This window comes from Setaria italica, chromosome III (assembly GCF_000263155.2).
Source record: "Setaria italica strain Yugu1 chromosome III, Setaria_italica_v2.0, whole genome shotgun sequence".
NCBI lineage: Eukaryota > Viridiplantae > Streptophyta > Magnoliopsida > Poales > Poaceae > Setaria > Setaria italica.
The window spans coordinates 13,958,518-13,973,870 of NC_028452.1; the positions used below are offsets into that span (position 1 = coordinate 13,958,518).

The 15,353-nt window shown below is 43.5% G+C and overlaps 3 protein-coding genes across 3 annotated transcripts; 1 reads left to right on the plus strand and 2 right to left on the minus strand.

Annotated features, from left to right (window-relative positions):
- The first annotated feature begins 683 nt into the window (after positions 1–683).
- On the plus strand, positions 684–3,589 carry LOC101772798 (CRC domain-containing protein TSO1). Its single transcript, XM_004961506.4, has 6 exons — positions 684–906; positions 1,011–1,085; positions 2,238–2,415; positions 2,500–2,595; positions 2,676–2,739; positions 2,862–3,589. The coding sequence occupies exons 1-6, from the start codon at positions 740–742 to the stop codon at positions 3,362–3,364; spliced, it is 1,083 nt and encodes a 360-aa protein (XP_004961563.1). The 5' UTR covers positions 684–739; the 3' UTR covers positions 3,365–3,589.
- Positions 3,590–4,289: 700 nt separating this feature from the next.
- On the minus strand, positions 4,290–9,925 carry LOC101773213 (multisubstrate pseudouridine synthase 7). Its single transcript, XM_004961508.4, has 19 exons — positions 9,645–9,925; positions 9,364–9,564; positions 9,031–9,281; positions 8,731–8,803; positions 8,572–8,628; positions 8,203–8,282; positions 8,050–8,112; positions 7,656–7,743; positions 7,467–7,569; positions 7,275–7,378; positions 7,112–7,185; positions 6,554–6,618; positions 6,212–6,375; positions 6,058–6,125; positions 5,930–5,990; positions 5,401–5,438; positions 5,244–5,312; positions 4,795–5,092; positions 4,290–4,687 (listed from the first exon to the last, which is right to left on the minus strand). Exons 1-19 carry the CDS (start codon positions 9,813–9,815, stop codon positions 4,658–4,660), a joined length of 2,058 nt encoding a protein of 685 aa, XP_004961565.1. The 5' UTR covers positions 9,816–9,925; the 3' UTR covers positions 4,290–4,657.
- Positions 9,926–10,500: 575 nt separating this feature from the next.
- Positions 10,501–14,112, minus strand: LOC101773884 (NADH dehydrogenase [ubiquinone] flavoprotein 2, mitochondrial). Its single transcript, XM_004961509.3, has 10 exons — positions 13,923–14,112; positions 13,767–13,844; positions 13,607–13,672; positions 13,072–13,188; positions 11,985–12,062; positions 11,790–11,895; positions 11,606–11,652; positions 11,316–11,393; positions 11,077–11,142; positions 10,501–10,967 (listed from the first exon to the last, which is right to left on the minus strand). The coding sequence occupies exons 1-10, from the start codon at positions 14,019–14,021 to the stop codon at positions 10,860–10,862; spliced, it is 843 nt and encodes a 280-aa protein (XP_004961566.1). The 5' UTR covers positions 14,022–14,112; the 3' UTR covers positions 10,501–10,859.
- Between the last annotated feature and the right edge of the window lie 1,241 nt (positions 14,113–15,353).

Consider the following 15,353-nt stretch of genomic DNA (forward strand, 5'->3'; position numbering starts at 1 on the left):
ACCATCGTCTCCAGGATGACGACGCAGTCCATCACGTCGTCCAGCTCCTAGGCGGCGAAGAGGGAGCGGGTGTCGAGGAGCGGTCGCGGAAGTCGACGAGGTCGAAGGGGACGCGGCCAAGGCGCGCCGCCACCAGTGAGCAGCAGCAGGGCCCCGGTCTGAGATGCGCCACGAGCAGGACGTGGCATTGCCGCTGGAGGAGGAGGTTGGGGGCGAGCAGAGCGGCCAGGCAGAGGAGGCGGACAGGGGAGGGTAGCGGGAGGGGTAAATCTGTCTTTTGTCAACACATGTGCTAAAATTTAGCATCCTTCCCAAACACCCCAAAGGGCTAAAGTTTAGCACCCCATTTGATGGTGCTAAAATTTAGTCCAAGGCTAAATTTTAGCCCCTCCTCCCAAACAGGACCTTAACTAACACATCCGCGAAAACGCTAAATCTAATCCCTAACAAACTGAACCCAAGAGAAAAGGCAAAACCGTAATTAATTAAAATTAATAAATTAGCAGACCAAATCTCTACCAAACCGAAGCCATCCAAATTCCATAGCCAAACCCAGCAAGATAGAGGCATACAAAACCCCAAAAACCTTTCCGAGAAACACCAAAACCCAAGAAACAAACCCCACAGGGGTGGGCCGGCGACTGGGCCCACTTCACAGTCTAAAAGAGGGGGGGAGCCACCTCCTTCTCAGACGGACCCGTGTGTGAGCGTGCCCTTCCCCGCCCCCTCTCGTACTCCCATGGAGGCCACCCCGATCTCCGTGAAGCCGCCGTCGCCGGCGCCGGCGGCGCCACCCCCCGCGGCTCTGGAGACCAGGGACTTGCCGACGCATGCCGTTGCGACGACCGAGGTGGAGCCGAGCAGCATGAACCAGCTCGCAGTCGCAGTCACTCCGGACCCCAAGCGGTGAGGGTTGGGCGGCCCCGGACCTGGGGGGCTTTGGTTTCTCGATTTGGGCGTGTCGTGGAGATTTTCAGTTGTCTGATTTGTGGGGTTTTGTGTTCGAGCAGGCAGAAGGTGGAGGAAACCGCGGATGGGAACGGGTGCAAGCATTGCGCCTGTAAGAAGTCCAGATGCTTGAAGCTGTAAGAAACCCTCTGTTTCCTCAGTTTTGTTTCGATTTTGTTGTCAGTCTAAGGGTGGAGTCGATTTTTCCTACGCGATTCAAATTCTTAGCCATTTAATTAAGGGGTGAGCGCGGAACGAAATGCTGGGTACTATGCGATCTGCATCCATTTTGGCGACAGGGAGAGCGGATTATTGCGGGGTTATGCTGGTTTAGTTTCTTCTAATCATTGGTTTTAGTCAGGAAATTTTTTTACAGCCGTTTGTCTAGTTCTCTGGTCCAGTTATTTCAACAGGTTGCATCCTGCTTGTGTAGCAATGTCAATTTCAGATATCTGCAAAATTTGGGTGTTAGCAGTGTTCTCAAATTCAAATACAAAATCTCATGCAGAAAGGCATTTTTAGCACCAGTTTGTGCTGTTGCGCATTATTTGATAACTTTGTACTACTTTGAAACACCGAGCTCAAGATAGTACTACATATACCTATGGGATCAATCTACAAATGCTACTGTGGAAGTCACCATTTTCCTTTTGAGGTGCAGTCAGCATGTTCTTGTTCTACTGCTCTATTGCAACAAACTATGTAGATTGAAATGCTGTTATGCTAAAATGATGGAAAATTAGGTGTTTGGTTGGTGCCCAAATCAAGCTTTCCAAAATTTCTCATTCACTGGATGGTTGCCAGTATTTGGGGAAACATTGGGGAATAAAAAACTTGGACAAAGACATACACATGTACCTATTTAGAGTTTTTGTGCTGGTCTGTGCCATTGGTGATCTAGAGTTTGTGTTTGTCTGGGCTAGTTCGGGCTATTTCTGGGCCTAACCATGTGGAGTGCATCCTGATGTGAAGTGGGATCCTAGCTGTTATATAGAGTTATAGTAATTTTAGTAGTCAATATCTAAAGAACTTGGAGGTTGATCTGCAGTTCTATTCTGCAGTTCAATTTCATAATCTGTTGCCATGTGAGATGTATTTATTTGTTTTCTTGCGATGTTAGCCATTATTTACTATTGTTATTTCCATCAGCTGACTGTTGCCTAGGTGGGCTCCTAGGTGTCCCCATGACGTGTGTTCACCATGACTTGCCAGATCACTGTGATAAATATGATAGGAGTGTAAGAATGCTTTGAATCTCAATCAGATATTATCATCGTTTGCATTTGCAGCTATTGCCCATGTTTTGCTGGAGGTGGCTATTGTTCTGAAAAGTGTGGATGCCAACCATGTTTCAACAAAGATGCATATGCAGAAACAGTTCAGACTACGCGCAAGGTGTTACTTTCAAGGCAGAAGCGTATGTCAATGAAAATTAATAGGAGATCTGAGGCAAATGCTGAAGCTATGGTTGTTATCCTAACTCAGTTAGATGATGTCAAAACTGTTTAAATTTCTGTTTGGTTTAATTATATATTTTTTTGTCACCTGTAGGAAGATGCTCACCATTCTTCTTCTTCAACTCCACCAAGGCGAGGTTGCAACTGCAAGAAATCAAGTTGCCTAAAGAAATACTGCGATTGCTATCAGGTTTCATCTTTAGCTCAAATGCTTTCCTTAATATTTGGGTGTGACATGATTACCAAACTTATTGTTAATTGTATGAACAGGACGGGACTGGGTGCTCCTTGTTTTGCCGCTGTGATGATTGCCAGAATCCTTTTGGGAAAAATGGTACCTGCAGAATACTTTCAGACTATTCTAGTTATTCAAATAATCATTTACGAGTCCGTGCTCCTAATATGTCTCTGTATGCTATTATTATATACTAGCTAATGATCGTTTCCCTACTGCAGAAGGCATAATGGCTGAAGATAGTAAGCGCTATCTATACACCGGTGCAGATTTGGATCACAGCGAGGGTGAACATGAGTTTGTTGTGGAGCGTTCACCTCGTCTGCAATCACCTATCTCAAAGGAGTCTTCTTTCCACCAAACTCCGCCTCATCTGAGAGCCTCAAGCAGAGATGTGCATGTGTTCCCACAGGCTGTGTTGCAGTGGCAGGCACCGCCCCGGTCATGGCACTGTTCCAACAAGAGGAACAGCAACGACCGGGCGATGGACGACTCTGCAAACTACAAGAATTCACACAATGACTGGCTGCTACCGAAGCCTGAAGACAGCTACAGCATATCGAAATGTGTTCAGATCCTGAACGGCATGGTGGAGTTGTCGCAGGTGGAGAAGTCGGTCGCCCCCGACGTCTTCCTGCTGCCTGGCAACCGGGAGATATTCATCTCGCTCGGCGGCGACGTGCGGGCCCTGTGGCTGAAGCGCAAGATCCAGCACTTGACTTAGGGTATGGTTCACCATCGTTCTGAGCAGAGATTGGAGGGAGCATTCGAGTTATCCTTTAGATTATGCATGCCCTGCTGGTCGTGGGTGTGCGCAGGATTTTAGGCTTTTTTTTTCGCCCCTGTATACTGAGTGTATTCCCGGATTTGCATCATGTATTGCATTTGTAGAGATAGCCGCTTCGCACCTGGTAAACCGTTATAATAAAATGAGATTATTCACCAAGAAGTTGTTTACTGCTATGGTTGCAGTGCAAGCTTTCAGCGACTCATTCCTCTTCCCGTCGTCTCGCAGTGGCCTACTGCCTACTGGTCTTCGGTGTTGTACTGTTGTTATGTTACTGCTAGAGATACCTCCTGGAGACTGGTGGGGCAGAACGGTCTACCTCAAGTTGGGCAGTAAAAGAAATCCAGAAGCAAATGCTATACCGGGGCGTAAAGCCACGTCCCGTTGGTAGTTGAGTTTGGCAGGAGATTCCGCGTTTGGATCAGTTCGTCATAGTTCACTTTCCATGGGCCATCACTCTTCAGATGGTGTGGAAGGACAACAGGGAGGGAGGGATGGACGACAACAGGCGACGAGTTTACGTTTCAGAACATGGTGCCTCTTCAGATGGTGTAGGAGGACAACAGGGAGGGGTGGACGACACCAGGCGACGAGGTTACGTTTCAGAACATGGTGCGGCGAGCATGGGGACATTTCACGGGTCACTCAGGCCCGACGTACTTTAAGATCTTCTAATTTCTACTCCAAAAGGATCCCAGTGCCAATTGCATTTATATGATTCGATTCGATTTACCTAGACAAGTAGCTTGTAGCCTTGTATTCCGAGACGGAGGGAATATGTAGACCATGGGATGAAGGATGTCTTATTCTGCAAATTATCACCTGAGCTTCGACCAAGCTCAACCATTCACCAAAACTTCAATTGGTTTGAAATATCTCGAATACTGGGGCAACAAGTTGATCCCGTTACTGGAAAATGGAATTTAAGTTATACAAGCTTTGTAGTGGTGGCATGCCACAAGTGTACAAGCATCACAACACAGTATTCAGCCCCAAAGAAACACTTTTAAACAGGCATATCGCTTGTTTCTCCAGATTCACCGATCCTCCAGATCTTATAACCACTCTGATTATTGAACGAGTTTGGAGCACAAGCAGTGGCACTAATCAAGAGCTACATGAAGTTGTCTCCGAAATAATACCTAGCTATGACACTTCAGGGGTTAACATGGCCACCACCTGAAAGCTGAGATCACTGATCAGGTAAATAACCCATGTTGGTACCAAAATTTAGCAGCTGAGTGTTTTCTGATATGCAACCTGCAGGCAGTGGATATTACGAAACAAATTTTAATGATAATCTCTAAGCAACAAACAACTACATGTAAATATCAAAATTGAAAAAAAAAAACAAAGTAGAAACATACTGAGGTAGAAGTCTTTAGAAGCTCCCTGATAGCCATTGTAGCATAACATGATGCTGGTAAAGTAAATACTAATTTTATGGCCATTTTTCTTGGTGCTGTATCTGGGCTGCCAGTAGGCTTATTTTCTAGGGAGTCACTCCCATTAGTTGGCGTGGAGGTATCTGAATCCTTCTCCAACTTATCCTGTGACTGGTCGGTAGTTACAAGCTCATTTGCTTCCTTAGGCTTGATTCTGGAAAGAACATCCAAATCAGTTTCTGCTAAAGATGAACTGTCATCTGTGTAAGTCATGAGCTCCCTGCAGTCATATTAGAGAATTTCAGTAAGATCAAGGAACCTTCCTTGTGAAAGAAACAAAATGAAACCAAGCAAAGTCCATGGAACAACCAGAAAGTAAGAATGTCTGTTGAGCATGGTAAAAAGAGATGGTGGATACATTACAGACATACCATTGAAAGTCAATTGGCCGCTGGAACACTCGACGGTAACCTCCTTTCATGCTGGTAATTGAAAACTCCCTAACAAATGGAGGTTGCATTAAAAAGGAATAGCAATTAGGATATAAGGTTGCAGATCAAAACAAGAACACCAGGCTAATAAACTCACTTGACACCGTGAGCATTCTCCATCAAGCTAATGCCATCCTGAGACAAAAGAAAACTTCAATATGTTTTGTCACGAACTTCACTCAAAAACATGTGATTTCAACATACATATTCGCTACAAAGAAATACTATGCAAGCATCTAATGCTCATGAAAAAGTTTTGAGTTGAGTTGAGACCAGTATCAGCCTACTATCAATGCAAACCAACAAGCTAAATTGCTAATGCAGTATGTTCCACACCTTGACAGTTTTTGTTACATATGTTAATTATTGAAATCAAAGAAATTAACACTGGTTCGGCGTGCCGATCACCCTAGTAAAGTAGCAAGGATTTTATACTGAAATAAAGGGGAACTCAAATGCTTATTCCACAGTTAACCTAGTCCAAACATTGGTAGCTAACTTTGTAAAAAGCATGAAATGCTCCTACAAATAATTTAACACTGCACAATTTCTGTTAAAAAGCGGACATCTGATTATCTGAATAAACTACTGAAACTACTAAAAACACATTATAGAATAGTGTTTACCTTTTTGGCCATTTCATGGTATATCTCAGCAACTTCATTCCCAGGAAACATTGCTTGTGAACTGCATACTGATACAAATAAGCATAAACAAAAAATTCAAGTACAAGGGCAAGGGAATTGGTAATTACCCAGGCAAAGGAAGGACAACATCATCAAATGTGTACATCCCCTTTAACAAATCTCCAGAATCAACTATCTAGAAAAGAAACAAAGTTGGATCATCAGGATCTTCAGAAAGGATTGTGTGTGTGTTGACATGTATGTCACACATCTGCAGCAAACCTTCACAGACTGGATGGTTTCCTCTGGTTGTGCTTCAGAACATAGATCAATCTCAGATGAATTTGTATGGCCATCATCAGTTTCTGCAATATCTACAGAAGTAGATTCTTCAGGAGGGCTTTCTTTATTATAAACCAAGTCACCTTCTACAACCTGTGACATGCCTGTACCAATACTAGTTAGAATATGAAAAAGGATGAATATAGTTTGGTAGAGCAGGAAAAGTTAGCCATAAAAGACATAGATAACCATCTCAAGCAATAATCTACACTAGTTCAAAACTGTCCAATTACATAATGATTATAATTAAAAAATAGTAAAAGAAGGATGGAGTAGACTGACCATACTTTTCCACTCTCATGCTGGCAGCATGATTCCAAAGGTAACTTTGGTAACTATGTACATACCTACATAGAATATTCAAAAGAATATTAAGAAAGAAAACACGGCTATCATTTAACAGAACTCGGTAGAATACCAACTACAGACTTAATTACATCATCGTTGGAGATTATCAAGAAAACAGAATTTGACATGGTAACAAAGCATCACATTATAGCATATAAAGTGGGCAGTGCTAATGATGTGAGACAAGCATTCCTACATGTGCAAGCTGTGATGCAATGGCTTGAGAGTTGGCAGCAATAACAAAGAAATGCATAACATGAATACAGAGCTCTGGACACGGAGGTACGTTGTTATTAGATACCAAGAAACAATTTTTAAGCATAGGAAGTCAAGAATGACAAACACCACATTCATAACGAGGAAAAACAAACCTTTTTCCCCATGCAAGTTGGGCTAGGTAGCACATTCTTAATGTTCTAAAAGGGCGTAACTTAATTTGCTCAATAATATCAAGAAACATGGAATAAAACTAGAGTAAAAGATGTAACATACATCATTCTTAGTGTTCTTGGTATACCCTTTAGTGCCTGTAGATAGTTACCAGGGCATTTCTTCAGACACTGTAGCTGGAAACATGCAAACAATGGAACATAAGAAAAGAATCAGTACAGGTTCACAAAGCCAAACTATTTCAGTTAATACCAGGGGAACTTACTATAGCCCTCTCAGCTACGAGGTGTCGAGGGAAGTTCCTCAGTGCTTTATCAATGTCACCATGTTCCTTGTAATGTTTGCGGACCTCATTTATGTCATCACGCTGTTTGACTACTAAGTTATGTTTAACAAAAGTTGGCAGAACTCAATATACAATTCCTAATTGGATGCATATAAAATATCTGTAGGATATCTCCTTCCCTTGGATCAAGAATCAAGTTTACAGCAGCTTTCCACTCTCCTCTAAGCAAAGCAGCCCCAACAAGGTGTGTTGGAATCGAACCACTTCCAAAGCGCTAAGAAAATTAAATAGAAAACTAGATCAGCTTCAGAAATAAATGGGAAATAGGTTTTTAAACATGAGGGCATGCAGAAATTATACCTGCAAACCATAGTAGTTGATAAATCCATTCTTTCCTAAGCCATCAGCAGCAGCTTTTATTACATCTTCGGATTCTGCAATGACGCCCCTGAAGAAATACAGTGAAGCATAAGTTCTCAATTTAATCTGTTTTCCTAAAAGAGAAAACAGGTCTGTTGCATGTAGACTAAGTATCATAGCAGAGAGTGCAGGCCACAAGTGCACACAACATCATGCAGATACTAAGAATAGAATGTTATAAACATGATCCTAAGTTCTTGTGTCACATGGATATATTATTAATCTAAGAGGTTATAAGCATTCATGTTAATCAGTGAGCACTTTACCGGGGAAAAAATATCAGTCTGCTATGCTAAAAAAATTAAATTGTTAGTATAAACAGAACAAATAGTACCTCAGAGTAATTGTAAATTGATTTCCCATGAGTTGACCAAGAACAAGTCCCTCCTTCACATAACTAAAATGATTGGTTAGTCGCAGACATTTCAAATTTTATTACTATATGGTTATATCTGCAACGGAAGAGACGATAATGCTGATCATGTACCAAAAGTTTCCAACTTTAATCCCAAATAGCCGATTATTGAGAGCAGCCAATCTATTGGCTTGCACCTTGAAAACGGTTACCTAATAAAAAACGAGAAAAAATCCATTGAGATAATACATAGACAGGCATGAGAAACTATTTACATAGGAAGAATAGACAGGTAAATTAGTATATTAGTATGCAGTTCCGGACCAAAGAACCTATCAATTAGCTATCTGTTTGTAGCACACCTCTTGTGCAACTAAAATCACTAAAGTGTTTCCTTTCCACACTATTATGTCATATCTTAGTCAATGTAAAAAAACAAACAAAACCACCAGGATTGACAAAAACACCAGGAGTGCTGTTATAAACTTGAGGAATACATACCTGCTGCAAAGTGACAGCACGTTTATCCTTTGTACCTGCAAACCCAAATGAACGTGGCTGCAAAAAGTGCAGTTAATCTATCAGCAGCAAGAGATGTGAGTGAATCCAGCTATCCAGGACAAATAAAACAAATACTAAGGATTGGCAACTGTGATATACCTGAAGTCCTAACATTTTTCCTATTATTCCTAATGCTTCTTGAGTGTCCTTATTCTCTTTGTACAGGTGAAACCTGAACAACGTCCCATAATGGTAACTCCAGTTAAAACACTAATTAGCAGCCAAAAAATGAACTGAACAATACAGCAGTGGTGTGCAGCTACATTAGATGCATTGCTATGTTTGGAAAAAAAATAGGACACATCAAGTGTGACATACATGTGAAATGAGCCCATTCCAATAGAAACAACAGTTAAATACCACTGAATAGAGTAAACACACCAAACATGATGTCATCACCTCAGGAACTTCCCAACACTATCAGACCAATTACTAGACCCTCTACTATCAAATGGCCGGTCATCTCTCCAATCAGAACCACCCATGTTCTTCCGCTTCCTTCCTTTCCCACGACCACCACCACCACAGCCCCTTCCACCACCAGCTCCTGACCCCAACCGCACCCTGATGCACCTCTGGATACCATCACTGTGTTCCACTGTGTCCGTAACAAGGAACTTGAAGTTCTTCTTAAAAAAGTTATGCACCTCCTACAACCAAACAATGCATATGTCATACCATCCGCATCCAACCCAGTGGCACAAACAATCAGTAACCAGTAAGTGAACCGACCGATCTGTGAGCCTTGTCGGCGTCAGGCGAGAGAATGACCGGCGAGACATCACCGTCACCCCCGGCCGCCACCCTTTCGAGGAGCCCTCTCAGCGCGTCGCAATCCGCGTCGCCGCAGAGCGCGCGGAACGACTCGAGGGCCTGCGAGTGGTCCGCGTCGGCCGAGGGCGCCGCCTTCTCCTCCTCTTTCACATCCACGCACTGCAATTCCAAATTTGGCAGCGAGATTAGGATCTGAGTTGCGCAAGTGTGAGCTCAAAATTGCAGGGAGGGCCTGATACCTCGGAGGGGAGATCGAATGAGGTGAGCTGGACGACGGTGCCGTCGCGGGCGACCTCGTGGACGATGAAGTCGGAGTAGCGGTGCTTGAGGACACCACGGAAGCCAGGGAGTGAGGAGGCGAAGCAGGAGATGCCAGCCTCGACCTCAGAGAGTGAGCTCGAGCGCGCCATGGGAGGTGGCCGGTGGAGGGGGCCTACTGGGCTAGGGTTTTGGGGAGGAGGAAGAGGGTTTACCGGTGAGGGAAGAGGGGATTGCCGAAAGGGAGAATTTCGGCCTTGGTCCCTCATTTCCCCCACTATTTCCGATTTACGCCCCAGTTGTATACTTGTATTTGCGTTTAGAGCCTCTGAAGATTAAGCACGCCACTTCGAATTTTGTTTTGTTGTTTTAAAAGTGAATTTTGGCATAAACTTTGGAGTAATGATTGCATGAACAACGATTTCTGCTCCAATGAAAGCAACATGGGTCTGCAAATTAAGCACGCCTCTTTGAATTTTGTTTTATCGTTTGAGAAATTGAAAAATGGCTTTAACTCGAGAGTAATTTTTTTTTTGCCGAAATAACTCTAGAGTAATTTGACTAGGAAAAGTTGAAATGTTTAGCATGAACAACGATTTCTGTTCCGATGAAAACGACATGGCCTAAGCTTTAGGTTATTGCTATCATGAGGTATGAGCCCATGCTAATTTTCAGAAAACCGACAACACGTCAATACAATCGTTGGAGCCGTGCAAGATACTCGTCATATCCATACATCCCCGCTTCGTGCGCACCTACCACTGATTCCATTATTTGAAATCCACAATAGACATTCACACGAACACGCATCCATCATTGCAGAAAATTGAATATTGGTTTGCTAAATTCAAAATGCATCAAGGATATGGATATCATCTTTGAATGGACTAATAACACGATCTTGGTACAACAAAAATGAATGGCGCGATGGTCTGTTCTCCCAGCTATCCGGGGTTCAGCTCCTTCACCGGTTGCCAAAATACAAAGCATTTGCCACTGAACATCAGGTCAAAAACATCTTATTGTCTATCAATGGATCGTTCTGATGATGCAGAATAAAAGTTAGAAAAGCGTTCATTGATGAAACACAAGAAAGCTTCAGAATAAAAATAACACATCCATTCCGCTGTTTGCAGTTTGCACACCTTACAGTGCGAGCCGACTTATTTTTGTGCTCGTAACGCTTCAAAGCAAACCTAGCAGGCATCTAGATCCCTGCATGGAGGAGGTTTCGGCTCTCCGTGCAATGTGGTGTTGCCTCCAGCGGGGCCACAGTTTTTCCGCTCTGGGTGCTGTGTGCCTCGCTGCAAAAGAAATTTTCATAGAAAAAACACATGTCAGGCCTTGATATACAAAAAATCAAACCAACAAAAAGCAGAGTAGAAATATCCAGTTAAGCTAGCTGGTACTTACAGGGGGAATTTCTCCTCTTCTCAGCATCTCAACAATCTCAACAACTCGTTTTGGAGTGAGGTCCTCCTGAAAACGAAGGGGAATGCAGAAAAAGAAGCTCAGAGTTATGGCACAGATATTTTTTTGTCAAATCCTCCAGCTAGCAAGAAACATTTTTTGTTTGCCATGTCATGTTCTGCTAGAAGTACTTCTGTTGCATGGTTTGAGCACATAACAGAATAACATGCAAATAGACTTACATAATAGTTGTATGTGTAACCCTCTGAACCTTTCGAGTAGTCAGCCACAGCAATCATGGGAGCATTCACACAGCAACCCTGCAAATGCAGTATAGACATGTGAATAAAAGTTGCATTCTAGTTCTCGAAAATAAAATAAAATAGAAGAATCTATTATAAATAGCTGGAATTTTTAAAAACATTCATCACCAACATATTATAGACTACTACTGCAGCTAAACATTTAAAGCACAACTAAAAAGAGCAATTTGAAGGCATCTGAAATAGCATTTCATAAATATTCACAATACCATGCACTCCATTTCTCCAACAGAAAATAAACCATCGCTGGTCACCTCTGCAAAGGCAAGAAAAATATCAACGATATTGCAGGGATAGCACGGGAAGCTCAGGCATAGAGGACAATTCTTGTGGTAACCAATCAGAAAGTAGCATGCTTAGTTAACAGGTTTAAAGTACTGTGGATAAACAAACCATTTCGTTTAACTCCAAGGTGCTCCAACAATGTCTCTTCGATTTCACGTGAACCACGAATCATGCAAGGTGTAGTTCCACACACCAGAAGGTGGTACTTACCAACCTAAATGATACGAAAAAGCTCAAAAGTGTAACAGAGGTGCTAGTGGGGGCAACAATAAAAACGAAATAGGAATTGATGCATCAAGATACCTTAGTTCGATTAAACATTGTGTAAAATGTAGCAACTTCATATACTCTGATTGGCGCAACTTCAACGATTTTAGCAATCTGAAACAGCAGAGACAACATTGTCAGGAATACAGAAAAACACAGGAAGTTTTCCAAACACAGGGGAAACAGGAGAAAGGTAATCAGATAATAACACAGCTTGTCATAACATACAAGTGTGTAAGTGTAACATAACCACTTTTAATATTCCAACTATCCATATGCTATGAGCATAATTAAATATGAATATTTCTTAATTTTCTTTTTTGGGGAAAATAATTTTGAATTTTCTGTAGCATCAGCTGCATAAAAGATATAGTTACAGAAGGGATGTCAGCTGCCACTAAGGCAAAAAGGCTTGTTTTTGATTGGTCATTAACCCCCATTCTCCAATACTGCACTCAAATTAAGTCATCTAGTATCTGAGTAGCGTCTTTTTTTTTCTTTGGACTAGCAATGCCAGAATAAAATTGTATTTATCAAATGGTGTTACATACAAATGTTGTCTAATCTACAAGATGTAACTCAGTTCTCCCTGTTTTCAGTACAGATCAGATTTGAACACTAAAGAAAACTCAGCTAACGTTACCTACTTGTAGAAGAAAGCAAATACATATCATAAGTGTCCGACCATCAATAACAATACTGAGTTGGCAGGAGTTGATTTAAATTTATAACAAGAGCTACAGTATCTCTTGCTAAGAGAAATGTATAATTGACTTATTGACACTGCACAACAGCACAAGTCATTACATAAACCTACCACCAGATATGCACATGCTATTTCTCTGTGCTACCTAGAGAAAGTTCAGTAAGTAAAATTCCTAAAGAACTGGACAGGATGAAGACTATCCTGGGTAGGATTAAAGGAAAAGCAGCTGTAACACGAAACCAGGGTCAATCAGGTAGTGTCTGCTGCACAGTTACAACTGAAATGCAACTCTAGTAAGCCCTTCAGTGAATGAAGGCCCGTAAAAAAGTTTGTCATCTTTTTTTTCAGATGGAACATAAGAAAACATACTGAAGGTGGTAAATAATAGGTTTTAACATAAAACATAGTAGAACTTACAGCATCCATGGCTGCAACTGGCACCCATCCACCATGCTGCTGCTGCGCAAGATCAAGCAGTGGAATAATACCTGATTGCTTGTAGTTGCTTGGATAGTGAGACAGTATCTCCTTGACCTGAATCCACATTGAAACATACAATTAAAACTCTAATTAAAATGCCCTGCTAACAAGGTTCATGCAAAAACTATTAGCTGCATTCACTTCCTTCACTAAGCACAGTCTCAGGTCAAATACGACATTAAGCCCCATCCCTATATTACATTTGCCCATTGGTGAAGTGTCATATTACAAGGAAAGTTATCTCCCTTCTCATAACCAAAAATCAGCTCAAACTTCATCATTCTAGAGAGTCAACCAACGTAATAGCATCACCGTGCCACTGGAAATGCTATCCTTGCTACCACATCTGAGGCTCTGAGGATCCAAGCACAGGACTGAACAAAATCTGACATAATCACTCCAAACCTAGACAGCTGATCCTACTGAGTAGCGCTACACGCGAATCACAAACATCGGCATGGGCAGTAAGTACCTTCTTCATGTTCGCCTCCGAGAACTCCCATTTCATGTCCGGCTTGTTCTCCGGCGAATCAATGTGCTGCGACAACAATACAAAGCGTCAGGTCAGCTCAGCCCTCAACCACCAAACAGATCAGGCAAACGCAGGGGGTGCGGATCCGAGGAGTGCTCACGTAGTTAAGAGCCGTGGAGAAGGGCCTGGAGCTGGAGACGGAGCCCCTAGCGGCCGCAGCGTAGGACGAGGCGGCGATCTGGAAGGAGATCAGAAGATTAGTTTTGGGGGAAACGGTGAGGAGGAGAGAAGGGGGTAGGCGGAGGGGGGGACTAACCGGGGACGGAGCCAGGCGGCGGGCGGCGGCTTCCGACGCGGAGGAGGAGGCGAGGCCGAGGAGGCGGCGGGCCGCGAGGCGGGCGGCCGGCGGCAGCATGGTGGCGTGGCCGGCGGGGGAGGCGACGGGAGCGGGTGGTGGTGGAGGTATCGGCGTGTGGCCGCCTTGCGAAGCCTGCGAGGTGGGAGAAGAACGTCTCTCTCTGGCATCGCTAAGACACGAGCATTACGGGCTTGATGGGCCGGATCCAGCTTTCGGTCCAATTTGAACTTGGGCTTAAAGGCTAACCCGTGGTCCTTTTTGTGCGTGGGCAGCCCTTTACTCCTGATCGATTCCGCTCCATAACTTGTTTCCGCTGATTGGTGCCCATGACAGAGACATGGCATCTTTTGAAGTTGTTTGGCATCTTGTTGTTGCTTGGAAGTTGGAACCTATTTTTCCAAAAAATTATTTCCCAAAATAAGGTATTAGGAGCTATACTAAAAATTTGTCCCCAAAAACATATCAGCGCACAGCAGAACGCTAAAAACTATCCCAATAATTCAAAAAAGACCACGTCATCATAATTGAGCCTATTTACTTGGTCTGCCCACCTCACGGTCCATGATACTAGGCACCTTCCTCCCCCTCTCAGAGTTTTGTTTGTGTGCTATTTGTAAATAATAACCGATGAAAATAAATGAGACACCTAGGTATTCTGTCTGCCAAAATCCTAGTGATGAAATACTCCCTGGATTATTTTTGTATGAGCTTTCTCATAGACCTGAAGGGTCTCTTGCATTGTTGCTATGGTTTTTAGAGTTCCAGTGCGTTGTTGCTATGTGACTTGAACAAAACCTTAATAAAGTGGGTCCGCAGGTTAGTTAGGTTCTGCATCATGCATCTGTTGTTTCCTCCATTGGCTTCTGCATCTTCCATCTTGCATTGGGCATTAGTGGCAACGGGAGCAATAGTAGGGTAGCAGATCGTTGACCTTGGAGAGATCCGAAATCTCGTTTCTAATACTCAACTGATTGCTTATCTGTGGCGTTGGTTCTCAGTTTGCCGTGGCTCATTCGTGCTTTACAGAAGACAATCCTCTGCGCCTGGAGCTGCTGATGCTGCTAGGGTCGTTCTCGACGGCAGCAACCAGATAGACGTTGGGAGCAGCAGCAGTAGCGGCGCTGGGACTGGGTTCGAATCAGCCTCGCCCCGGCATCCCCTGGCGTCTGCGCTGGCACCGCGTCAGAGACGATAGTGGCTGCGGCCGCTACAAGACCATCGTATGCTACCATGGGTTCGCAGCTCGCAATCTTCGCGGACCATGCAACGGGAACGCTGCTGGTCTACGTGCTTGAGTCGCCATAGCACATCGCCAGCGTAGGGGACGTGCTTTGGGCTGGGAGGCGGGATGCTACACCGGAAACCAGCGCAAGTGTAACCGCGACGGCG

Coding starts and splice junctions, on each gene's coding strand:
- LOC101772798 (XM_004961506.4), top strand. CDS start 740: ATGGAGGCCACCCCGATCTCCGTGAAGCCGCCGTCGCCGGCGCCGGCG. Junction 1,086..2,237: donor AAGTCCAGATGCTTGAAGCT/GTAAGAAACCCT, acceptor TTGCATTTGCAG/CTATTGCCCATGTTTTGCTG. Junction 2,596..2,675: donor AATACTGCGATTGCTATCAG/GTTTCATCTTTA, acceptor TTGTATGAACAG/GACGGGACTGGGTGCTCCTT.
- LOC101773213 (XM_004961508.4), bottom strand. CDS start 9,815: ATGGCGCGCTCGAGCTCACTCTCTGAGGTCGAGGCTGGCATCTCCTGC. Junction 8,283..8,571: donor GTGCTGTCACTTTGCAGCAG/GTATGTATTCCT, acceptor GTTTTTTATTAG/GTAACCGTTTTCAAGGTGCA. Junction 5,991..6,057: donor GTTGTCCTTCCTTTGCCTGG/GTAATTACCAAT, acceptor ATCAGTATGCAG/TTCACAAGCAATGTTTCCTG.
- LOC101773884 (XM_004961509.3), bottom strand. CDS start 14,021: ATGCTGCCGCCGGCCGCCCGCCTCGCGGCCCGCCGCCTCCTCGGCCTC. Junction 13,673..13,766: donor TCTCCACGGCTCTTAACTAC/GTGAGCACTCCT, acceptor TTGTTGTCGCAG/CACATTGATTCGCCGGAGAA. Junction 10,968..11,076: donor GAAGAGGAGAAATTCCCCCT/GTAAGTACCAGC, acceptor TTTCTTTTGCAG/CGAGGCACACAGCACCCAGA.